The sequence below is a fragment of the Bos grunniens genome, chromosome 13 (genome assembly GCF_055505025.1).
Source record: "Bos grunniens cultivar Pamir isolate PY7600 chromosome 13, Bosgru_T2T1.0, whole genome shotgun sequence".
In the NCBI taxonomy this organism is placed as follows: domain Eukaryota; kingdom Metazoa; phylum Chordata; class Mammalia; order Artiodactyla; family Bovidae; genus Bos; species Bos grunniens.
In genome coordinates, this window is record NC_141177.1 from 41413216 (window position 1) to 41436509 (window position 23294).

Sequence of the window (23294 nt, forward strand, 5' to 3'; positions counted from 1 at the left end):
GCCACACTTATTTTTAATGACTGCTTTCTTTGAGGGAGTTTTATCTCCTACTATCAACCAGTCCATTCTGAAGGAGATCAGCCCTGGGATTTCTTTGGAAGGAATGATGCTAAAGCTGAAACTCCAGTACTTTGGCCACCTCATGCGAAGAGTTGACTCATTGGAAAAGACCCTGATGCTGGGAGGGATTGGGGGCAGGAGGAGAAGGGGACGACAGAGGATGAGATGGCTGGATGGCACCACTGACTCAATGGACGTGAGTCTCGGTGAACTCCGGGAGTTGGTGTTGGACAGGGAGGCCTGGCGTGCTGTGATTCATGGGGTCGCAGAGAGTCGGACACGACTGAGTGACTGAACTAAACTGAACTGATCATCCCTGTACTTCTTTCACAGACCCCTACGTCCTCTCTGTCACTTTGCACATACACAACTGCATACCCAACTGCATACATAGTATAACCTGCACACATATGCACACTCGTGCACACTTGTGCACACACGTGCACCCCAGACACATGTGTACTTCAGCTTCCCCTGAAGCTTTATTGCCCTCATCTCTCTCTATCGGTGACCACTGTTGACATTTACATATAATGAAGAATAAATTCTCCCAATTCTCAGAGCCCCCGCAGGGGAGGGCTGACGCTTCTGCCAGGGGGTTTCCCAGCCCCCTGGGGGCCCATCCACTCAGGACCCAGGGAGGGAGGAGTCTGGGAGCCTCATCTGGCGTGAGTTAGCACCCACTGTATTCAGCCCTCTGTGTGTGTACGTCTGTGTGTGTGTGTGTGTGTGTGTGTGTGTGAGGGGTGTTATCCAATCAAAAAGTGATTCCTTCCCATGTGTGCGGTGGAAAATGGAATCAGCCTTCACTCCACCCTTTGTGCTGAGGGACAAACGTTCCTTATTCCTAGTGGCATGCCATCATGTCAGCCAAAGGCAAGTGGCCTCCTGTGAGGCCAGGAAGGAGGCATGGGTCTTGCCCACCTTTCATTACCACATAGTAAGAAACTAGAAAGTAGAACGGCAAGCAGGGACACATGTGTGAGGAAAACATGTTGGTAACGGCTCACAGGCCATCACTTCTTCACAAAGCGAGGGGTGGTGGCGGGGTGCCAGAGCCTCTAGATGTCCACACACTGCTTCTTCATCACAGTGAAATAGCCGTGCCATGGGAGTGCGCCCACACAGAAGGTGCACATTTGTCTCTGAAAAAGACCACCACCACAGCAAAAGTCAGCAGTGTGCCAAGTGCGAGAGAAAAATCAGTTCTGTTACCGGGTGCCAGCGCAGGAGCTAGGTGCCAGCGTTGGGGCTAGGTGCCAGCATAGGAACAGGCCAGAAGACGGGTCGCCACCTGTCAAGCAACACCCCACAGAATTTGCCGGCTGGAGGCTGCAGACCCTTGTAGCCACCAGAAGTTACATGGAGGAGTGTTTGTCCCCATCCCATCCGTGGATAGACAGCAAATACTAATCATCGTATTTTTGGTGGGAGATCAGACATAAATTTGATTTTATTTTTATAAAATAAAATATTAATATTTTCTATAATGTAAATACTGTAGTTCTGTGCCAGGTATAAACTAATATGTGTCATCTTAATAATCAAATAATGCCTTTTGCTCTGACAACAAATACATCAGATAAGAGCAATGTAGAGAATTCTAGGACCTAACATAAATTTTATTCCAAACCTCCCCCTTCTCCCTTTAAAAATGTCATTGAAATGACAAATGAAAACTTTTATTGTGGGTAATAGATGGATGAATGGGTGGAAAGAGGCTTAGGCAGATGGACGGGCAGGTAGACATCCTAGAAAAACAGCAATGGCCGTCTTCGATAAATGACTGGAAACACAGGGGCATTTCAGAAGTGAGGGGCAAACAGTGTCAGAGAGAAGGACGTTAGGTTTTGGCTGAATTCTGACACATACAAAGGAGGATTATGGGGTCTCCGTCCCCACAAACCCACAAGATACCAAGTCAAGATGATTTTATGGGCAAATTATGTCAAACCTTGGGAATCCAAAGCTCTTTTGGTTTTTAAACTGATCTAATTGCAGAAAAAAGTTGAAAAGCCCCTGTTCTCATTACACCAGACCTGAGAAACCCTGAAGCCAAAACACAACCAAGAAATAACTGTAACCCAGACTTACCTAGTAAAATGAAATGTAATATCCTTTTAAAAGTCAGCAAATTAAAGGCAGCATAGTGAACAATTGCTGGCCCTCGTGCAGTGCTCTTCAGCGTTCCCTTGACATGAAGTGTGTACAGTGTCTGTATCTGGACATTCTGATTCAGTAGGTTTGGGATGAAGCAGTGGAATCTGTGTGTGTGTGTGTGTGTGTGTGCGCGCGCGCGTGTGTATGTGTGTGTGTGTATGTGTGTGTGTACCCCACACTCCAAGTCATTCTCTGGGGAGTTTGAGTGTACTTAATATTGATATATAGAAAAGCAAAATTCATAAACAAAAAGTGGCACACTAAGCCACCAGGCTTCCCTGGTGGCTCAGACAGTAAAGTGTCTGCCTGCAACGTGGGAGACCAGGGTTCAATCCCTGGGTCGGAAAGATCCCCTGAAGAAGGAAGTGGCAACCCACTTCAGTACTCTTGCCTGGAAAATCCCATGGACAGAGGAGCCATGGTAGACTACAGTCCATGGGTCACAAAGAATCGGACACAACTGAGTGACTTCACTTCACTAAGCCCTCTATATTCTCAGAGAGGAGGGCAGACCCCACCCATGCCACTGCTTCTTTCCAGCCTGGACCCGGCAGGATGGCTCCCACAAAGGGAGGTGACAAGAAAAAGAGGCTGTCCTGTCAACAACAAAGCAGTGACCTGAGACTAGCCACCCACATGCACAAGTACATCCACGGAGTGACCTTCAGGAATTGCACCCTTGCAATCAGACAGAACTAGAAATTTGCCATAAAGGAGAGGAGGATGCCAGATGTGTGTGTCCATAGCAAGCTCCACAAAGCTGATCGGGTCAGAGGAACAAGGACGGTCCCCCGCTGGCATGTCCAAGTCCAGTTGTCCAGAAACCCTGCCAAAGATGCGGCTTCACCCAGAAAGTCTGCACACCCTGACCTGTGCGCCTGACACCACTCTCAGTGCAGATGAATTAACCACGACACTCAGTTACAGAACAACCGAAAAAAGACATGTACTTCCTATTCCAGACACATAAGGATGACTCAATACTAGGGGATCTATTATTTGAATTTATTTTAGTAATGGGTCAAAGAAGAAAAATTATTCAATATACTTGGTAGATGTTGAAGGAATAATTAATAGAAGAAAACATCCTTAATTAAAAAAAATAACTCTTGGTAAAGAGGGAGTTGGAAGAACTTTGGAAATCAACACCTGATATAGTATTTACTAATAAGGTATAAATACTGAAAAGAACCCCATTAAATCCTCCAGGAATGAGACACCACCCAGCATGACTCCTCTTCAGCATTATTCCAAACACTTGGAAAGAAAGGAACAAAGGTTTGTTCATCGATAAATGTGTACTTAAAAATGTGTGCTCTAAAACCGAGATGGGCCATGGAAACTTTACAAAGAATAAAAGAGCTTCCTGGAGACAAGTTTCCTAATTAATCTTAATATTAATTCTTTAATATTTTCTACAAACAGGTAAAAAGTAACAACTCTCCTTTATGCTCAAGGCACCCAGTAGAAAATATAAACTTCAGCCCACGATATTTCTACTACCAGGAAAAGATAAAACTAAAATAGAAGATCAAATGGTATCCCGCATGCTCCCTGCTTGAATGTTTGTCCTGAGGAGCCTCTGCTCTGCTGGAAGTGATGGATTTGTTCACAGCAAGCCCACAGAGGAAGTTTTAGGTTCTGGTCAACTGACCTTTGTGTTTCCCACCGTGACTGCATGCCAGAGCAGTTCTGAGCATGGTCCCAGGACCCCCACTGCAGGAGCTCATTAGCAAGGCCAGTTCTTAGATTCCTCTCCAGACCTACTGAGTCTGATTCTGCAGGGGGAACCCTGTCATCCTCGTGTGTCAAGGCCGCCAGGTGATTCTGACATGTCTCATGTGAAGGACCATGGGTGTGAAGGAAGGGGCCACCTCCACCTGCAGAGAGCCCGGGGGGAAATCAGAGGAAGCCCTCAGGTCTACCCCGGATACTCCCACCCCGAGTCAGAAATACAGGCTTGAGGCCAAAAGCCCCCAGGCCATGTCAGCCCTCTGCTTCGAGCCTGGGGCTCTTCCCATGGCTGAGCCTGGGAGGCTGGGGACACTCCTGACCTGGTCACTGCTTAATCTCCAGCACCCAGCATAGCACCTGGGGCCAGGTAAGCTTTGATGAGCAGTTGAGTGAATGAATGGACTTCCCTTTGTGCTTTCACAAGGATGGGCAACCTCGGGTCAGGCCACAGCAGAGTGGTACCTCCAGGTCCAAGAGGGTGGACCCAGTGAATGTGTGTGAGCAAGTTTCCCTGCACCAGGAACCCAGAGGAATGGAGTGCTTGTACTGAGAGTGATCTTGACAGCACCGTGTCCCTAGGCTGAGGTTTCCTCCACGTCTGCTGTCCTGCACTGTCTGCTACGAGGGCCGCAGGACTGACCACTTTGGGGCTCCGCCCTGGGAGAGGCGCCGACCACTCAAAGACAAGCTCTGGGTACCGCGAGTTCTGCCTGGGGCTCAGAGCAGCCAAGACTGCCGCAGACAGTTGGTGTGTCCCCTACCTTTTCCAGTTTGGAGGTGTTCTTAACCACGCAATTCTCGTTACTGTTTGGAAGCTTTCTGCAGTTGGTGCGGGAGATTTCAGCGTCAATAAAGTATTCCAGACGATCTGTGACCTGTTGATTACCAGTCATGCAATTTTGTTCAAAAAAGCCTTCTTCTACTTTTTAATGTTTTTAACAAACCCTGAAAAAACTGCTCTTCCTTTTATTCCCTCTCCTTATCTCCTCCTCCTCCCTCCTCCAAACATATCTTTAGGAGATGGCCTGTGGAGCCACCACACAAAGATACTCCTACCTGGAGCCGGATTCCCTGGGGCAGAGGCCCCATCCAGTGTGGGGCCTTTCTGAAGGCAAGACGTTCTACTTAAGAACAACCGGCTTCTGCGCCCAGGGTGTTACCCGTTCACTTGGGCCTCTTGGGAACAGGACCCTCAGCCACATGGGATCCCCTCCTTGAGCCCCTTTCCATACACACACACACACACACACACACACACACCCTTCAGATTTTGTCACCTGAGATCCCCTGCCCATTGAGGCTCCTCCACCTAAGACCCCTAGCCCCACCCCAGGGCCCCGTGTAGCCAGGCTTGTCTTCCTGTTCTCTGAGTGTTTAGGAAGCAGAACAGGAGTGGTTGACAGAATTCATGAATGAATGAGTGAGGTGAAGGCTGCTGTATGTAGATTTATTAATAAATCTGCTCCCATCTGGTTTTAAAAGATTACGGCAGGGTTTAGAGATGGCCAAGCCTGCCATGCAAAAAATACTTCTCCCATCAGCTCTTAGAGCAGGAATAGATAAGGGCAGTCCTTCCACAGTGGTGTCCCAGACCTTTGTAGGTGGGGTCCCCGGATCAACAGCATTAGCATCACCAGGGAAGTGGATGGAAATGCAGGTTTTGAACCACTGAGTCAGAAACTGCTGAGGGGGTGGGGTATGCACAGTCAGTGTCTGAACAAGCCTCCAGGTGATTCTGATGGCCAGGGGAAGCAAAATAAAGCAAAGAGGAAGAAGACAGCAAGAGACAGGAGTGTATCTGCAGCTTGGGTCCAGGTTCCCCTGGATTCAACCTTCGATACCAGGCTTTCCCACACTGCCTCTCCAGCCTTAAGCAAGGAGATCCTACCAGTCCATCCTAAAGGAAATCAACCCTGAATATTTATTGGAAAGACTGATACTGAAGCTGAAACTCCAATACTTTGGCTACCTGATGCAAAGAGCAGAGTCATTGGAAAAGACCCTGATGCTGGGAAAGATTGAAGGTGGGAGAAGAAGGGGATGATAGAGGATGAGATGGTTGGATGGCACCACCGACTCAGTGGACATGAGTTTGAGTAAATTCTGGGTGATAGTGGAGGACAGGGAAGCCTGGTATGCTGCAGTCCATGGGGTCGCAAAGAATCAGATGTGACTTAGCGACTGAACAACAACAAGTGACGTCTTAGTTTTGTTCCAGAGAACTAACAGGGAGACTGGGCTGTCATGGGAGAAGCTGGTTGGCCAGCTGGCGGCCAACCCAGGACTGAGACAGAAGCATCGGACGTGGAACACGCTCTCCCGCTGCGGTCCTGGCCTCGGCTCCTCCGGCCACAGGAAGGCAGAGGACGACCTGATTCCAGGAAAGTGGCGACCCTTTCCGGAGGTGAGAAAACCAGAATGGCAGATTGAAAGACCACATCTGGTCACAGGGATCCCAAGAACTCCCTGACCTGATGCCCCTCTGGCTTTCAGTCTTCCTAAGACAGCCTGAACATCTCGCCCACAGTCTGGGAGGCCCGGCCTGGCCTGGTCACAGCCCACCCATCTGGCCGCTCACACCGGTTCCTTAGGGCTAGGAGTCAAACTCCTTCCCCCCTCCTGCACCCCTAAACTCTCCCTGCTGACCTCCTGTAGCAGAGACTGTTGATGGGGGCCCAGGCACCCACCTATTCTGCTGCTTCCCGGGGCTCCCTGCTGCCAGATGGAGCCAAGGACCCTGGGAGCAGCTCCCAGCCAGTGACAGGCGAGAGCTGGTGGGAGAGGAACCCAGCTCCCCTCCTGCAGGCGGCCCAATCCTGCACAGGTGTTGCACCATCTCCTTGAGGCTCAAGGGACACGGAGTCCAGATGCCCTCAACAGTCAACATGCTCAGTGACTCCCCTGCACTGGCCACTTCCCTGCCCCCTCTAAATCCCCTCTGACCACCAGGTGCTTCCTGGATGGCCTCTCAAATAAACCACTTCACTGAAACACTAGTCCTAGAAGCTGCTACTGAGAAACCCCCAAAAAACCACCACCTACCAGCCTCCTCTCCCTGTAGCCCATCTGCCCTCGGGCATCACCTTCATCTTTCCTTGGGGAGGCAGGTCTCAGTCATGACTGTGCAGGGGACCCAGGTCCCACCCAGAGACCCTCACTTAATTGGTGAGGGTGTGGCTGGTGCAGGAAGGGGACTCACCAACTCTCTAAGGAAGCCCCACAGGCAACGTGCCATAGGCGGCATCCCAGCTCTCCAGCTTGGCTCAGGGTTTTGTTTTTTTTTTTAATTTTTTTTCATCGTCTTTGGCTTCCCTGATGGCTCAGATAGTAAAGAGTCTGCCTGTAATGCAGGAAACCTGGGTTTAATCCCTGGGTCAGGAAGATCCCCTCGAGGAGGAAATGACAACCCATTCCAGTATTCTTGCCTGGAGAATCCCATGGTCAGAGGAGCCTGGAGGTCTAGAGTCCGAGGGGTCACAGAGAGTCAGAAATGAATGAGCCACTAACTCTCTCTTTGATCAACATGTCTTGGCTGAGAGTAGAACCTGATTTCCAGTGAAAGACAGCTCTTTACTTAATTAATTAATTTATTTTTGTTCACATTATGCAGCATGTGGGGTCCTAGTTCCCCAACCAGAGATCGAACCTATGCTCCTTAAAGCAGGGAAACTCAGTCTTAACCACTGGACGGCCAGGGAAGTCTCGCAGTTTGTCTTCTAACTGGTCCCCTGGCTTCCTAAAGGCTGTAATCATTTGTTTCCATCTCAGCCTCATCTACAGCATCTGGTACTGCTTGTTGCCCAAGCTACTTGGGTCCCAAAGGAGAAAACCATGAAGGGCTTTGCTTCCTGTGCAGAAGTCACAGGACCCAGGAGCCTTTACTGTGAAGGGTGATGGCGGTGCCCCTGATGGAGCGTGCAGTCGCCAGCATCATGTGTTGGGGACACTGGGCTGATGGTGCACGTGTTCCTGGAGACAGGGTCACATGTAGACTGGCCCCGCTCCTGCCACAAGAAAGCCTGGAGTCCAACACCTGGCCTGTCTGCTGAATGTCTTTGCAACACATCCTTGCAAATCTCCTGTGCACTTACACCCCAAACACACCCCAAACACCCGACTGAGGCTAGAAGTCTGCAGAATTCTAACACCAAGGACCTCTTCTTGGACTTGGCAGGTGAGGATGGAGCGTCTCCCACATGGATATCAGGTGATTGATGACTCCCAGCACTGGGTCACCTGAGGCCCTGTAGGGAGGGATTCCATGGACAGAACCACTGTCGCTAAAATGATGTAGGACTGAGAGCATGAAGGGATCTGGGAGCAGGCACTTTATGAGCCTCCCTATTCCATGTCAACCCACATTCCACGGGATATGGGGAGATTGAATGTCACTCAGGGTAGCATTATTGTAAACATATTCATGGTGCTCAGTTGTCTCCCAACCTTAGCAAACATGGATCACAGATGTGTGATTTGCCATTTGGGGTGTAACCAAGTTCATAGGTTGGGGCCCCTAGGACAGCCGTCATGGCACTTAAGAAAGGGAGCTGGCCGTGGGGCTCAGCACCACTGGGTTCCAGTGCTGCTCACGCACCCTCCCTCTCATTCTGGCTTCGGTCTGTGCTGCCAGGGGCAAGCAGGAGCAAGTATGCAAACTGGGAGGAAGCGCCCTTACCTGCATCTGCACCCGCAACACCTTGACCACCTGGAAGAAGAATTTGTCCTCGCTATCCTTGTTGTACTCCTGCATGGCGAACCACAGGCACTGCTTCACGTTGCCGCTTGAGCTGCTGACGTTCTTTAATTCCCACAAGACCTTGTCCGTGTCCTTGTATACAAGCGTGTTGCCCCCCAGGGCCACCAGGGCCACCAGGAGGGCAAGCAGGAGCTGGTAGGTCCCCCAGAGTCTGGTCATGGTCCCTTCTTTTGGGGACACAGGTGAACGTCTCTGTCCTCCCAGGGAAGGAGCTGCGAGTGGTGTGGGGTGGCCGCTGCTGGCACGCCAGTTTCCAGAGATCTTACCCAGAAAGAATCAGCTTGGATCAAGACAAAAGCATCAGGGTCAGCTGGTGGGACTATCCCCGTCTTCCAAGGAGCCCCACCCATGAGAAGCCAGGTCAGAATCCCCACCTGCCTGCTGCCCTGCTCCTCTTGGGTGACTCCTCCAGGGAGCTCACTTAGAGCCCCAGGTCCACACCTACCCCGTGTGCCTCCTGTTTCTGTGTCTCTGGCTTGTAAGAGGTGGCTGTGAAGGGTGTGATGGCCCGAGGTTTCCTACTCTGGCTCCCTTTCCTGCCGGCTCCCCGTCCTGGGGGATTGCGCTCTGACCTAGTTCCAGCCCAGAGTTCTCCTATGAACCCAGCACTCTCAGCTGCATCAACGCCCTAGTCTGGGGCTTTCTTGCTCCTGCTCCCTGGTCTGTGGTCACCTGCGACCTCCGTGCCTCAGAGGGCAGTCCCACTTTGTGATGTAATCCCACACCTGTGACCCTGTCTCAGAGGGCGCCTCGCCCCTGCTGGCCCCTGGTCCCTGGTCCCGGTGGTTCACATGGCACGCGAGACCCTCCTGCTTCTGCCCTTGGAGTGGAAGGCCGAGCACACTATGACCTCAGCTGCCTAAGCGTCTGGCCTCTGACCCCTTCTGCTGGGCACCTTTCCAATATCTTTGCGAAATTATGCAAGTATTTCTGCATAATAAAAGACCAGAGAGAGAATCAATGCAAAGCATTAAATGAATTTAAATTTAGTGAAAGAAAGTGAAAGGTACTCAGTCATGTCCGACTCTTTGCAAACCCATGGACTATACAGGTCCATGGAATTCTCCAGGCCAGAATACTGGAATGGGTAGCCATTATCTTCTCCAGGGGGTTTTCCCAACCCAGGGATTGGACCCAGGTCTCCCACATTGCAGGTGGATTCTTTACCAGCTGAGTCACCAGGGAATGGCCTATTGCTGGTCACCTATTGGTATAGTTGATTCTTGAGCAATGCAGGGGTGAGGGGCACCTACCCCCAGTACAGTCAAAAATCCACATAGACCATCTGATTCCCCCAAAACTTAACTACTAATAGCCTATTGTTGAAATTTGTTTACAGTCCACATATGCATTAAAAAAAATATCCATTTATAAGTGTACCTACCTACTTTAAGCCAGTGTTGTTCTGAGGTCAGCTCTAATGCATTCATGATTTTTAAATTTTGCTACATATTAAAAGCACCAGGGGTATTTTAAGAGTTTCCTACCTTTAGTAAATACGTGTGTTAGTTGCTCAGTTGTGTCCAACTTTTTGAGCCCATGAACTGTAGCCCAAGAGGCTCCTCTGTCCATAGGATTCTCCAGGCAAGAATACTGGAATGGGTTGCCATTTCTTTCTCCAGGGGATCTTCCCAACATAGGGACCGAACTCAGGTCTCCTTCATTGCAGGCAGATTCTTTACCATCTGAGCCACCAGGGATACAAATGCATTATGATTTGAATAAAAGGAGCCTCTTCAGTTCAGTTCAGTCTCTCAGTCATGTCCAACTCTGTGACCCCATGGATTGCAGCATGCCAGGCTTCCCTGTCCTTCACCAACTGTGTGAGCATGTGATGTGCGTGCATGTGTGAGTGTGTACTGTACAAAGTGTGTGGGCCAATTGATTCTTATTCTCCATCTGGCTTCTGTGTTTCCTATGACCTTAGAAGTTCAGTTCAGTTCAGTCGCTCAGTCGTGTCTGACTCTGCAGCCCCATGGACTGCAGCATCCCACGCTTCCCTGTCCTTCACCAACTTCTGGAGCTTACTCAAATTCATGTGCATCGAGTCGGTGATGCCAACCTACCATCTCATCCTCTGTTGTCCCCTTTTCCTCCTGCCCTCAATCTTTCCCAGCATCAGGGTCTTTTCAAATGAATCAGTTCTTTGCATTAGGTGGCCAAAGTATTGGAGTTTCAGCTTCAGCATCAGTCCTTCCAATGAATATTCAACACTGATTTTCTTTAGGATGGACTGGTTGAATCCCCTTGCAGTCCACGGGACTCTCAAGAGTCTTCTCCAACACCACAGTTCAAAAGCATCAATTCTTGGTCGCTCAGCTTTCTTTTTAGTCCAACTCTCACATACATGACTACTGGAAAAACCATAGCTTTGACTAGATGGAAATTTGTTGGCAAAGTAATGTCTCTGCTTTTTAATATGCTGTCTAGGTTGGTCATAGCTTTTCTTCCAAGAAGCAAGCGTCTTTTAATTTCATGGCTGCAGTCACCATCTGCAGTGATTTTGGAGCCCCTCAAAATAAAGTCTGTCATTGTTTCCATTGTTTCCCCATCTATTTGCCATGAAGTGATGAGATCGGATGCCATGATCTTAGTTTTCTGAATACTGAGTTTTAAGCCAACTTTTTCACTCTCTGTTATGGTGACTTAAAAATTGATATTTGGCAAAACTAATACAATATTGTAAAGTTTAAAAATAAAATAAAATTAAAAAAAAAAGGCATAGTATCTGCACAGGCAATAAAGCAAAATGCAATAAAACAGAAAAAAATTGTATTTAAAGAATTGTCAACAGTGCTGGAAAATGCTTATTGAAAAAGTTGTGCACAAGATGCAGAACACTAAATATGATTCACTTGTTCATAAATAAAAAGTGTGTTGTTAGGAAAAAGCAGAGAATCTTGTTATTAACCTTGTAGGAGAGTCTTGATCACCCTTCAGCTGCGGGTGCTGCCTCTTCACGCTTGGCCCTGGGAGGCCCTCCCATCACACTGAGCTCAAGGCCAGTGCCTCGCCTGCCCCACAGGGCACAGCCTCCTCTCGGGGTCCGGGGGTCCCTCCCTCACCTCCACTAGCCCCTCATCCCAGCTTATCCCCCTGCCAATCTCCATACAGACTCCCCCCAAGTCTCATGTGCCTCTCCAGGCTCCTGTTTTCACCACCCTCTTTGTTCTTCCATGTCATCCATCGTAACCTACAGTTAGTTACCCGTGAGTATCTTGATGGCCCGTCTTTCCCCATGAGAAACAAAATGGACTTTCTAAGAGCAGGGAATCCTTCCTGCCACCCAACACGTCTCCACCAGAGCCAGGCCAGGCATGGAGAATGTGTGACTATTTGAGGAGTTGATGAGCAATGCTTTTGCTTTGGTGGAAAAGCACTCATTTCTGATTTTTCTTTATAATGTTTCAAGTGTTCTACATTATAGATGAATTAATTATATACTATATATTATATAATTATATTATATTTATATATTATATAATATAAACATATAATTATAATAAATATATACAGAAATATAATTATATAATTATAATAAATATAGTTATGTAAATATACATAATTTATATAATATAATATATAACATTATATATAATTATACATTATAATTATAGTGAATTATAATTCAATAATTATAATTGTTGAAGAATATATTCTTCAATAATTAGGAAGAAAAAGAAAGTAGATAAGCTTAGCAGGGGTATGATGGTAAATAAATGGAAATGGGTTAGACCAGAGTGCAATTCCTGTACTCACAGCAGAAGACCAAGGAGGAGCGGGACCTGAGGGCTGACAATCTGTCACCCCGAGGGAGTCAGCCACACCTGCCCCTCCGCCCCTGGGCTCAGGAGGCCTCAGGCACCATAGCTCAAGGTCTGAGCCAGGGGAGACCCCACTCTGGGGGCAGATTAAGCACCAGAGACCACAGAGCCTCTTCCTTGGGCCTCCATGTCCCTCCCTCCTGGAACACCTGGGCCCCCTCCCAGTTCTGTCATGGCCAAGAGTATACTGGAGACAGGTCTTCTCCTACATATGATGGTTCCCACAACCCAGGGACACAGGTGAGCAAGGGCCCTTGGGAGGGAAGTCCAAGCAGGTTGGGAGGCACCCAAGGCCCCACTGAGCCCCTCAGGCCAGGGGTGGGGGTCATAAAGGGCAAAACCCAAGACCCAGCCCAGCAAATGTGGAGCCCACATCAAAGGTATTCAGTGGATGGGGGTGGAGTCCCCCCTCCCCTAGGTGCTCAGAGGCTGGGCTGACGGAGTAACCCCAACCCTCAGCCCTTGTCCAATCAACTACCAAGTTCTAAGCACATGCTGGACTTTTCTCTGACACCAGGGTGCATTTGAGGTTTCTCTTGGCTTGTCTTTTCTTATGAACCCTAGTTGCCCAGAGCCAGGTGAAATGTCATCTGTCCTGGTTCGGAGCACTCCTGGCATGGGTACAACACGCTGGACACCCAAGCATCCATCACCCAGACCAGGAGCCGGAGTGTCATAGGTCTCTCACATGTGCTCCTCAGCTGTCCTGTGACCCCACCCTGGATGCTGTGTTTCTCATCCTTGCCTTTCCTTAGCACGTAGTCACTGGTGTCTGTGCCCCTGCCATGCCCAGTTCTGCTGGATTTCCTACTTTGGGGAAGAACAGATGTCCATCACCACACATGCAACCCTGGGACCTGGGTTGTCCGCTCCAGGTTATGGTACCAAGACTTTTACAGAGAAGCATTGCTGTGGTCCTTGTCCCTTCCCTAAGATTAAGACCAGCTCATTTGCACCCTTTGCCCTGACCGCCCAGCCTCCTGCAGTGGTGGGCTGGCACGTGACTGCTGTCTGCCTATGCAGTGGAGGCAGGGTTGACAGCATCAGGATGAGATGTGAAGATTCCTCCTCTCTCTGGTGGTCTCCCAAGGTGAGGGGGCCCTGGGAGACCCTAGTCTGAGAACATGTGATATGGGAGCTTCTAGGGTCAGGCACCTGGTCTGGACCCCAGAATATGTAGACCCCACCCCAGGGTGAGCCCAGCTGTGCTGACCTAAAGGAAAGCCACACAGCCATGACTCTCGGCCAGTCTCAGACCCTGACCTGATTATGGACTCCTGCTACAACTCAGTGCTGAGGTCAAGGTGATGTCAAGGTGAGGGGAAGGGGCAGGTTGTCAGGCAGTATTCCTGTGCCAAGAGCTGACTGCTGCTGCTGCTACTGCTAAGTCGCTTCAGTCGTGTCCGACTCTGTGCGACCCCATAGATGGTAGCCCACCAGGCTCCCCCATCCCTGGGATTCTCCAGGCAAGAACACTGGAGTGGGTTGCCAGTTCCTTCTCCAAAGAGCTGACTAGCACACTAAAATTCACCCAACTGAAGCAATGTTTCCAGAGTTTGGATATTTTGTGGAAAGAAGTGATTACTGTTGTTGACTTTGTAAAAAAACCAAATCCTATGCCCCCTAACACTCTCATAATCCTTTGAATTTCACAAGCACGTGCTTATACACACATGCACCATCAGCATGTTAATATTACCTAGAAGAGTTTGCTTCCCAAGTGGCTCAGTGATAAAGAATCCACCTGCCAAGCAGGAGACGTAAGTTTGATCCCTGGGTCGGGAATCCCCTGGGGAAGGAAATGGCAACCTATTTTAGTATTCTTTCTTTTATTTTACTCCAATATTTTTACCTGGGAAATCCCATGGACAGGGGAGCCTGGTGGGCTACAATTCATGGGGTTGCAAAGAATAGGACACAGGAAAGTTTAATCCTGGGTAGCCCTGAATGTAATCAGAGACGGTCCCCCTATTTGGCATACTTGTCAGGAAGGATGAATGCTTCCTACTATGTGTGATATTTTGAGGGTGCTTCTTATGCAGTTAGAACTAACTGATACAAAATCTTTTCATTGTGTCTTCCTTTAATTCTGAAAAATGTATCTTCATTATTTCTTATAATATTTCTATCTTTTTACTTTTCTCTTCTAGGGTTTGTAGGTTTGCAGTTCTACAGATACTTGGACTTGTCCTTAAAGCATCCAAGCTTCTCTCTTCATCCTTTCCGGCTGCCTCCGCATACCTTCCCCCATGATGAGATGGATTAACAAGGAGCTCAGCACATATATCCCAAAGGGCCCTGCTTCTCCAAACCAGGTAATCCGAGAAAACATTCTGGGTTTCATGGAAATCAAGGATTTTTAAAACCAATGCATCCATTTTTCTACTGTGTGCTTGTACTCTCTGTATATTTTCCCTCCCTATTGATTTCAGACTAGGCTGAATCTGGAGAGGTCCCTCCAGGACAGGGACATGGGACAGGCCACGGTTGTGACTGATGCAAGGAAGTAAGTCATCACCCACAACCTGCTAATGTGGTTTCACTGATGACAACAGCAGTGGGCGTGAAATTTACCAGTCCCCTCCGCAGGCCCTCTCAGAGCCTGTGACCGTGAGCTTCAGCTCAGTGGATGGGCCATGGTTTTACTCTGATAAATCTGCTCCAGAGAGCAGGATCCAAATGCAGAACACAAGCCACAGACAAGATACCTTCATGGGATTCACACATCTCTAAAGATCGGGCTTCCTTGGAACCATTTCCCAGATCTTGGGCACAAGCACCAACCACCTGGGGACCTTGTGTCTCTCTGATGTCAGGTCACAGAGATGGGCATGAGTGGGAGAGGAGAGGAGATGAGAGAAATGAAGCCAGAGGGATTTCCAAGACAGAAAACTACCGTCATATAATGAAACAGAGCAGATGTCAGGCCTTCCCCAGGGGCGTGAGGGTTCAGGTGAAGATGCTCACCTGGGGCAGAGCCAGCCGACCCTCAGGGAGGGCCTGCTTGTCCCAGGCCAGTGTGGGGCCCAGAGCCGCAGCCCTCAGAACCAGGAGCTCTGAGCCAAGGGTGGGCAATAGGCTGGCTTAGCTGACCACAGACTTACCCTGTCAATGTGTACATGCCCCTGCCAGACCGTGAGGATGTTACAGGATCTACACACAGGCTGGACAAGGAGCCAAAGCGGAGCAGGCCACTGTCTTTGTGATGTGGCTGGTAGAGTTGTCCTCGGTAGTCTTGGGAAAAGCAGTCTCATCAGGGCTGATGACCCCTTCAGGGGAACCAATTGGCCAGGAAAGAGACAAGCTAATGACCACGGACAAGAAAATCAGATCCCCAAGCTCAAAAGGCAGAGGAAAGACCCTTCAGCCCCTCCCAAAGTCCTCCTCCAGACAGTGTCCCATGACCTCTCTGTCCCAGTTGGGCCCCCACACCCTTGGACACTTCAGGGCAGTCCCTACCAGGACCCAGGGAGAGAGACATGCTTGTAAAGAGTTCTGTCACCCCAGGGCCCGTCCTAGGGCTAGTGATCTATGTTGACAGCCTTGGAAGACAGGCTGGGCTCCAAAGGGGAAACACAAGGGTCAGGGAGTGGGAGGGGATGGGGGGACTGGAGCTGCCATCTTCTGAGCCATCCCCAGAAACTCTGAGAAGACATTCTCATCCATCATTGAGCTCCAGGCCAGTTGCCCTATGGGGCTCCACAGAGGACAGAGCCTTCCATCATCTTAGTCACCCACTTCCCACCCCTGTGCCTGGGCATCCTCCCCCCTACCCCAACCCAGAAGGACCATCCACTGTGAGTCTGGCTTCAGAGATGGACATGGAAAGGACACAAGTGGCTGTCACCTGCAACACTGTCTGGATTCTTTTTGAGTGGAATGGATGGAGGGTGGCGACATTGGAACATAAATAGAAAAAGAATGGAAGAATGGATAATGGAAGGAAGGATGGAAGGATGAAAACACGGGTGATGCAAGGATGGATGCACGCATGGCTGGATAATGCATGGAAGGATGGCTGGATGAGTGAATAGATGTGTGGGGAGATGAATGGAAGGATGAGTAAATGGATGGATGGAAGCGTGCGTGAATGGACAGGTGATAGACAAATGGAGAATATATGAATGAATGAATATACAACACCAATCCCAAGGGCCCTGTAGGACCCATGAAGGACAAACTTCCGTGAGCAGAGGAGTTTGATTAACTCAGGACCTGCTCCTGCAACCAAGGTGAGACCAACGATAAATTCTCCATCGCTCGACATTGGCAACAACATCCATGGAAATAAATCATCAGAGAGAAGGAAAAACTGACAGGGACCCAGAACATGCTCTAAGATGCCTTTAATTGCCCTGGTGCCATGCAGACCTAGGACTCCAGACCCTCACTCTTCAGGGGAAGAGGACCTGCCGTGGGAGTCCGGAGCTCATTCCCCTACATCTGCTGGCAGGTGCTGTTCAGGAGGGTAAACTTCGTATATAAGGGCCGTGAGTCCACAATGAAAGTGCAGTTCACCTGAAAATAAAAAAAAGTAAATCTATGTAAGACATAAAATAAGAACAATGTAACAATGAGGGTGCAGAAAGGACTTAACAGGAGCTCAAGGGACATTAAAAACTAAGAAGAAAGAAAAGCAGAATCAAACAGTAGCCTGGGGCTTGGTTCTGGAGCTCAGCTCTCCATGATCAAGGCTGGGAGTTCCTGAGAGGGTGCCTGGCGGAACCATGACCTGCCCCTCAGGGTCCTCTCCCTCAGGGCATGCGATGCCTGAAGGGCTCTGCCCAATGAGCTCCCGGGGAGCCCACAGCCTGCCCAGGAGATGGTTCAGGTGACACCCCCCCGCCACCCAACAGTGGCTGCAAACCCACCCCTGCGGAGGCAGCTCCAAGGCTGGGTCCAGAGAGACCCCAGCCCCACTGAGGGCATCTCTCTGACTGGGACCCATCTTCAAGATCTCAGTCTAACCGACCAGACGTCAGCCCATAGGGTGATGACATGAGGACTGATTGACCGAGCCTTGTCCTTGCTGGCCAGGAGACCAGGAGGAGGGTGGGAGCGACCAGCAAACTAATCAGTCCTCCCGTCCAGAAGAATCGGAGCAGAGGAAGGAGAGGCCCACAGGGAGAACTGCCTCTGCCTGGACCCAAGTTCGTAGGAAGCTGGAGGCTGGGGAGCCTCCATCCTGGAGGGAAGGGCCCTGGGGGGTCTGTAGGAGTCTCTGGTGGGCCAGCCAGGCTGTGAGCACAGGGCCCAGCTTGCTGCTGAGCTGGGAGCATCTCTGTGCAGGGGGAGCCCTGGGACCTGGCGGGGAAGGGCCTGGACCCTGCATTCTGTTCCAGGGTCAACACTGATGCCTTCTAAGCCTCCTCACACACCCTCCTTGACATTCTTTTTCATTCTCTGAAGATTTGTGATGCTTTGGGTTGATTTTACTCTCGAACCTTTTTCCCTTCAGGGCCTTCTTGCAAGGGGCAGTTATCGATGTCTTCATCGTGTTTTTTACAGATTGTGCGGCCCAGGTGCAGGTCCATTAAATACGTCAAAGAGAACTTCTGTCAAAGGGAGATTGTAGAAACTTCTGTGAGTATATACTTTGCAGTAATGAGAAAAACATGGAGATTCGGATAGAAAATGGGCAAATGGTGTGAATGCGCATGTGTGAATCAACTGGGACAAACCTAGGTGCATATTCTTATTTTTTTATTATCAGTTTATATTTTTCTTTTTCATCCTAAATCTCTATTTTCTTACAAAAAGATGCCCCTGAGTGCAGCTCCCGCAGCCCTGGAATTTCCCCTGCCTCACTCCTCCTGATGGTTGGCACCCAGGAGCCGCATCACCAGCACATGGCATTGGCGGGGCGGGGGGGGGGGTGTTCCAGGACGAAGGGCCCTGGCATTGACAGTACACGCACAGCACACCTGGCATCACCCAGCTCTCAATCACATTATCCAGACACCCGGAGGGCATCACACGGCTCCTTCTAGGGAGGGGGCCAAAAATGCTCATCCGCTGAGCCTCTGTCAAAGCCATGCTGTCCCTTTAGGGGGCAACATCCAGACCAGGACGGGAGCCCGGGGGCTGGATGTTCCCTCTCTCCTGGGGCAGCTGTGACACCCAAGGGCTCATCTGGCAAACCTTCATCCAGGTGGATGTTTGTGACCCAGGTGCTGCTCTGTGTATTCATCAGCTTCTCTAAGAAGTCATCATGAGATAGAATCTCATCTCTTATGGAGAGGCAGTGAGAACTCGGAAGAACTCAAACATGGAGAGGGATGTAGCCAGAAATCTCCCCAGGGAGGAAAATGCCTCTGGGGCACTGACCTAGAAATTTCTAGAAAACTGGCTTCCTTAGGGGTACAGGAATGCCTGCAGCTGATGCAGCCCACCCCCCCCCCAACAAACACACACACACACACGCCCAGTCTCTTGCACTGCGGCTGGACCCTGGGCAAGGACAGGTTTAGGATGGATCGGGGGCAGCAGTGGCCACACGGATGCTTGAGGCGCTCTTGGCCTTGCCAAGTCCGGGGCTGGGACTCAAGCCAGGGAAGGACCAGCTGGTCAGGAAATGAGGGCATGTGAGGGAAGCCGGGGCTGTCTGTGTAGGAGAAGACCCTCCCATCAGAGCCCGGCTGACTCAGGTCGACTTGGGGCTGGCCATCCAGTGTCAGGCTTGGGTCTGGGCTCAGAACAGCTGGACAACAGTTAATCCAGACGAAATGTACAGGCGGGGGAGCAATGCACATCAGTGGGAAAGTGCCGCCCGGCCGAGCGCTCAGGACACCATGCTCCCCTCTTCCCCACCCTGATGCTCTGTAACCACAGTCTTCCTGACCTTCCCAGGCTGCCTCGGGGATACCCGACCTTCTTCCTGTCTCCCCCGCCCCTCTCTGTGCCGTCTGCCCATCTGCTCAGTACAATGACCTGGGGTCCACGTCTGACACCCCACCCATACCCCACATCGATTTCCAAGCAGACTCAGAAGCCAGCTCTCCTCTGCCACCCGGAGACCAGGGCAGGGCTCCTGCACCCTGGTCTCAGCTTGCACCCAGGCTGAGACACCCATTTCTCTCACAGTGTCCAGAGAGACGCTGGACAAAGCTGAGCAACCTCTTCTTCTGAGTCCCTGATACTCTGAGGGGAATATCCTGACCGGCCACCAACACACCCACACCCTGCGTGCTATCGCCTCCCGCCCCCCACCCCCACACCCCCTTCTCTGCAACACAGACCTACAGACTGCAGCCTGGCCCTGCAGACACTCATGACTCCTTCTGGTCCAAGGCCCTCTCTGGGCTTCCCCATCCTTCTTATCCCCAAACCTTCATGTGGGTCCTCCCAGGAATGCCAGTCTTTAAAAAGGCTCTTCTGCCCCCCACACCACCCTCCCCACAGCCCTGCAGTCCTGCACTGACTGCTCTTGTCCGCCTTTTCAACTGTCTCATCCGAGAACTTGGGGCTTGATTGCTCTCATCACCAGGGTAACAGCCCCAGGAGAGCAGGCCCTGCTATCTCCACTGCCTCCTTCAGGCCTGGAGGGGGCTTAGGGAGGGGGAGAGACTCCCCATGGCCCCACCTTTACCCTGAAGTCAGGCCCTGGGGTGAGAGTGTCGGATCTGTGGTCTGGACGAAAGGACAAGAGATCCTTGTCAGTGTTAGTGGCTCACTTGTGCCCGACTCTTTGCGACCCCATGGACTATAGCCCGCCAGGCTCCTCTGTCCATGGGATTCTCCAGGCAAGAGTACTGGAGTGGGTCACCATGCCTTCCTCCAGGGGATCTTCCCAACCCAGGACCAATGGTGGTCTGCTCCACGAGGTGCCTCAGCTCACCAGCTGGGCCATGAGCCCAGCGGCCTAGGCCCGCTGTCGACTCTGCGATGCTGCTCCTTCCTGGACTTTGAAGTTGGGGTGCTGCCCCCCGGTTCATCTCCCTCCTCGCTTAGCCTTCTGCTTCCCTCTCCTTCTCTCCCCTGCTCCAAGCATTCAGCAAATATATTGGAACCTTGGAGCCCTTCTAATGGAAGTTTGTATTTTTAAACATCCTTGACCAAATGAGGGCTTCCCTGGCGGCTCAGACAGTAAAGAATCTGCCTGCAACATGGGAGACCTGGGTCAGGAAGATCCCCTGGAGGAGGGCATGGCAACCCACTCCAGTATTCTTGCCTGGAGAGTCCCCTGGACAGGAGACCCTGGTGGGCTACACTCCATGGGATCACAAAGAGTTGGACACAGCTGAGTGACTAACACTGACCAAATGAAGGGTCTCTTACCCTTTCATGCAGACCACGGACCCGCCACCCCAACCCTGGGGCCTGACTTCAGGGAAAAGGTGGGGCCACAGGGAGGGTCTCTCCCCCTCCCCAAGCCTCCTCCCTTCCCACCTCCATGCCTTCCCCTACTCCCCTCACCCTCACCTTGTGCTGACTCCTCCTGACCCACAGCAGCTTGTATGCATTCTCGTCTGGTTGGTGCTCATTGAAGTGGTGGATGGCAAACTCCACACACATGCTGAACTCTTGCCCTGTCTTCCCGATGTCCTCAAACATCCAGCTGCAGACATGAGGCCCCAGAGCAAGAAGCCCCAGGAGCAGAGGCAGCTTCCAGAACATGTTGTCCAGCGTCTTCCTGGAGGCTAAGTGCTTGGGAGGCCGTCTCCTCAGCTCCCCACCCAGCACCGCCCTGCCCCGCACAGCGCTCTGCTGCCCACCGGGCCCTCTGCCCAGTTCCTCCTCTCTGATCCTCCCATTATCACCAGATGGGAAATTGAGCTGGGGGTGGGGCTGGGGGATGTCCCAGTTTCCACCCCTTGTCAAATAAGCCTTGGGCACCAGGGACCCGCAGGCTCTGTTCCCCCTCATCTCTAGAGCAGCTTCAGACCAGCCTCAGTAGGGTCTGGGTGAGGGTCTCGAGCCCTCTGGAATTCCCCTCATGGTAGTACACCCCAGAATGGGCAGAGTCATAGGAACGCTTAGGGATATTGGTGGGTCCTGAGTCCTGGGCAGCTGAGGGTCAAACTGGATCTTGGCTGCAGCCCATGACCTCAGGAATCGTCTGGAATGTACAGTGATGGGCAGTGTGTGGGCTGGGATAGTGTCCTCTCCACCTCCCACATCTGCGGACCTCCTTGCCCTGGGGCCTAGCTGTCCTGGGCACTGGGAAGGGGGCTTCTAATGTCTGTGAGCAAGGGGGAAGCCAGCCAAGGCAGGGGCCCTGCTGGAAAGGATGTGAATGGCAGCCAGGAGGGGGTCAAGGGCTGCGAAACATCAGGATTAGAATACGCTGAATTTGGATAAATGTCTTATCAACTCAAAAAGAGTGTGTGCTCTGCGGCCACTGGTGGATAGTCTGCAACTGTTGTTTATTTGTCAAATCAACACTGAGGTGCAGCCTGGGGTGCTTGGCAGCAAGCCATGGCTCCAAAGAGACCACAGAGAAATTGAAACAGACGTTTCCTGCTCTCAAGCTCTGGACGAGGTACCAGCAGGGCCCATGCTGTTGGTGAAGGAGGGGAGGGTCATGACTGGGGGCCAAACACAGAGCAAGATGTGCACGCCTTCACTGGAGGCCCTGGACTCCCGGCTAAGGCCAGATTGGTCAACTCAAACCAATAGAGCAGGTTCCGGAAAGCTCTGCAGGGGTCTTATCTAAGGCAGCTACAGGGGAAGGGAAGCCTCTGGGGGAAGTTGCACTGGGCTTTTCATTGGTCCTCTTGGGCCTGTGCTCATATTGGGGGCTCATGTCAGGGTAAGGTCCCTGCAGGCCACCTGGCCACACAAACTGGATGTCCCATGGAGTAGCCTCAAGTCTCCACAATACTCCAAATCAAATTTGTTGAATGATTTCTTACACTTTTGTATACATCATCTGGCTTTCACCTTGTGGACTATCTGTCAACCGTTGAGACAGTGCTTTCACTCTTCCCCAGACCAGGAATCTGGCTGTCCTCCCTCTGGTTCTGTCCCTTGTAGCTTTACTTCTCCGGAGACTGGGAGAAGGGATGACCCCTACATCAGAGAGACCTCTTGTAACTTCCCTAACTAAGCAAAGCTGTTACATCGGTTTCCCAAACACTGTGTTTCTGATCCCATACGTGTTTAGAGCTACAACCAGCAGACGGAGGCTGCAGTTGACATTAGCCACCTTCACTTGAACCCTGGTGTCCCCCCAGAAGCTCGTGGTGGGCTTACAGTCACCTTGCAGCTGGGTCTGAATGCTAAGCACCATGGCACAAAGACAGGGACAAGTGCAAAGCCCTCTGGTGTAGTCAGGTGTATCTGAGCTCAGACCATAGCACAGCTGAAAAGAGGAGGACAAAGAACCTCTGATGGGAGACAGGAGATGAGGCTAGACTTGTCCAGCCCAGGGCCCACGAAAAATGGCTTCATTCCTCTGTGCTCAAGTGCCCTCAAAGGAAGCTCAGATGACCACATCCCCACTCCTATCAGTTTGTACTTGCCCTTATCAAATTGTGGGGAGATGTAGAAATCCCAAACACAGGTACCAAAGGACCAAAGCTGACTCCGGCCAGCTGTGCTCATGGAGTTGCCCAGAGCTGGGGGACAGGGCAGAGGGGGGTCTGTCTCACCAGTGCTTACGGCCTCATCATGGGTATTGGCCAGCCAGGAAAGGGACCAATGACCATGGACATGCAAATCAGATTCCCCAAACTCAAAAGGCAGAGGGAAGACCCCTGAAGCCTCTTCCTCTGCAGTCCTCCTCCAGATGGCATCCCACAGCCTCTCTGTCCCAGTTG

The 23294-nt window shown here is 51.1% G+C and overlaps 2 protein-coding genes across 2 annotated transcripts; both read right to left on the reverse strand.

The window, feature by feature from the left end:
* Nucleotides 1–1121: 1121 nt before the first annotated feature.
* LOC147360842 (cystatin-8-like) lies at nt 1122–8869 on the reverse strand. The gene is made up of 3 exons (XM_086333660.1): nt 8630–8869; nt 4716–4829; nt 1122–1205 (listed from the first exon to the last, which is right to left on the reverse strand). The coding sequence occupies exons 1-3, from the start codon at nt 8867–8869 to the stop codon at nt 1122–1124; spliced, it is 438 nt and encodes a 145-aa protein (XP_086189786.1).
* Nucleotides 8870–16865: 7996 nt separating this feature from the next.
* LOC147360843 (putative cystatin-15) lies at nt 16866–21771 on the reverse strand. Its single transcript, XM_086333661.1, has 3 exons — nt 20956–21771; nt 17979–18089; nt 16866–17052 (listed from the first exon to the last, which is right to left on the reverse strand). The coding sequence occupies exons 1-3, from the start codon at nt 21397–21399 to the stop codon at nt 16972–16974; spliced, it is 636 nt and encodes a 211-aa protein (XP_086189787.1). The 5' UTR covers nt 21400–21771; the 3' UTR covers nt 16866–16971.
* Nucleotides 21772–23294: the final 1523 nt, after the last annotated feature.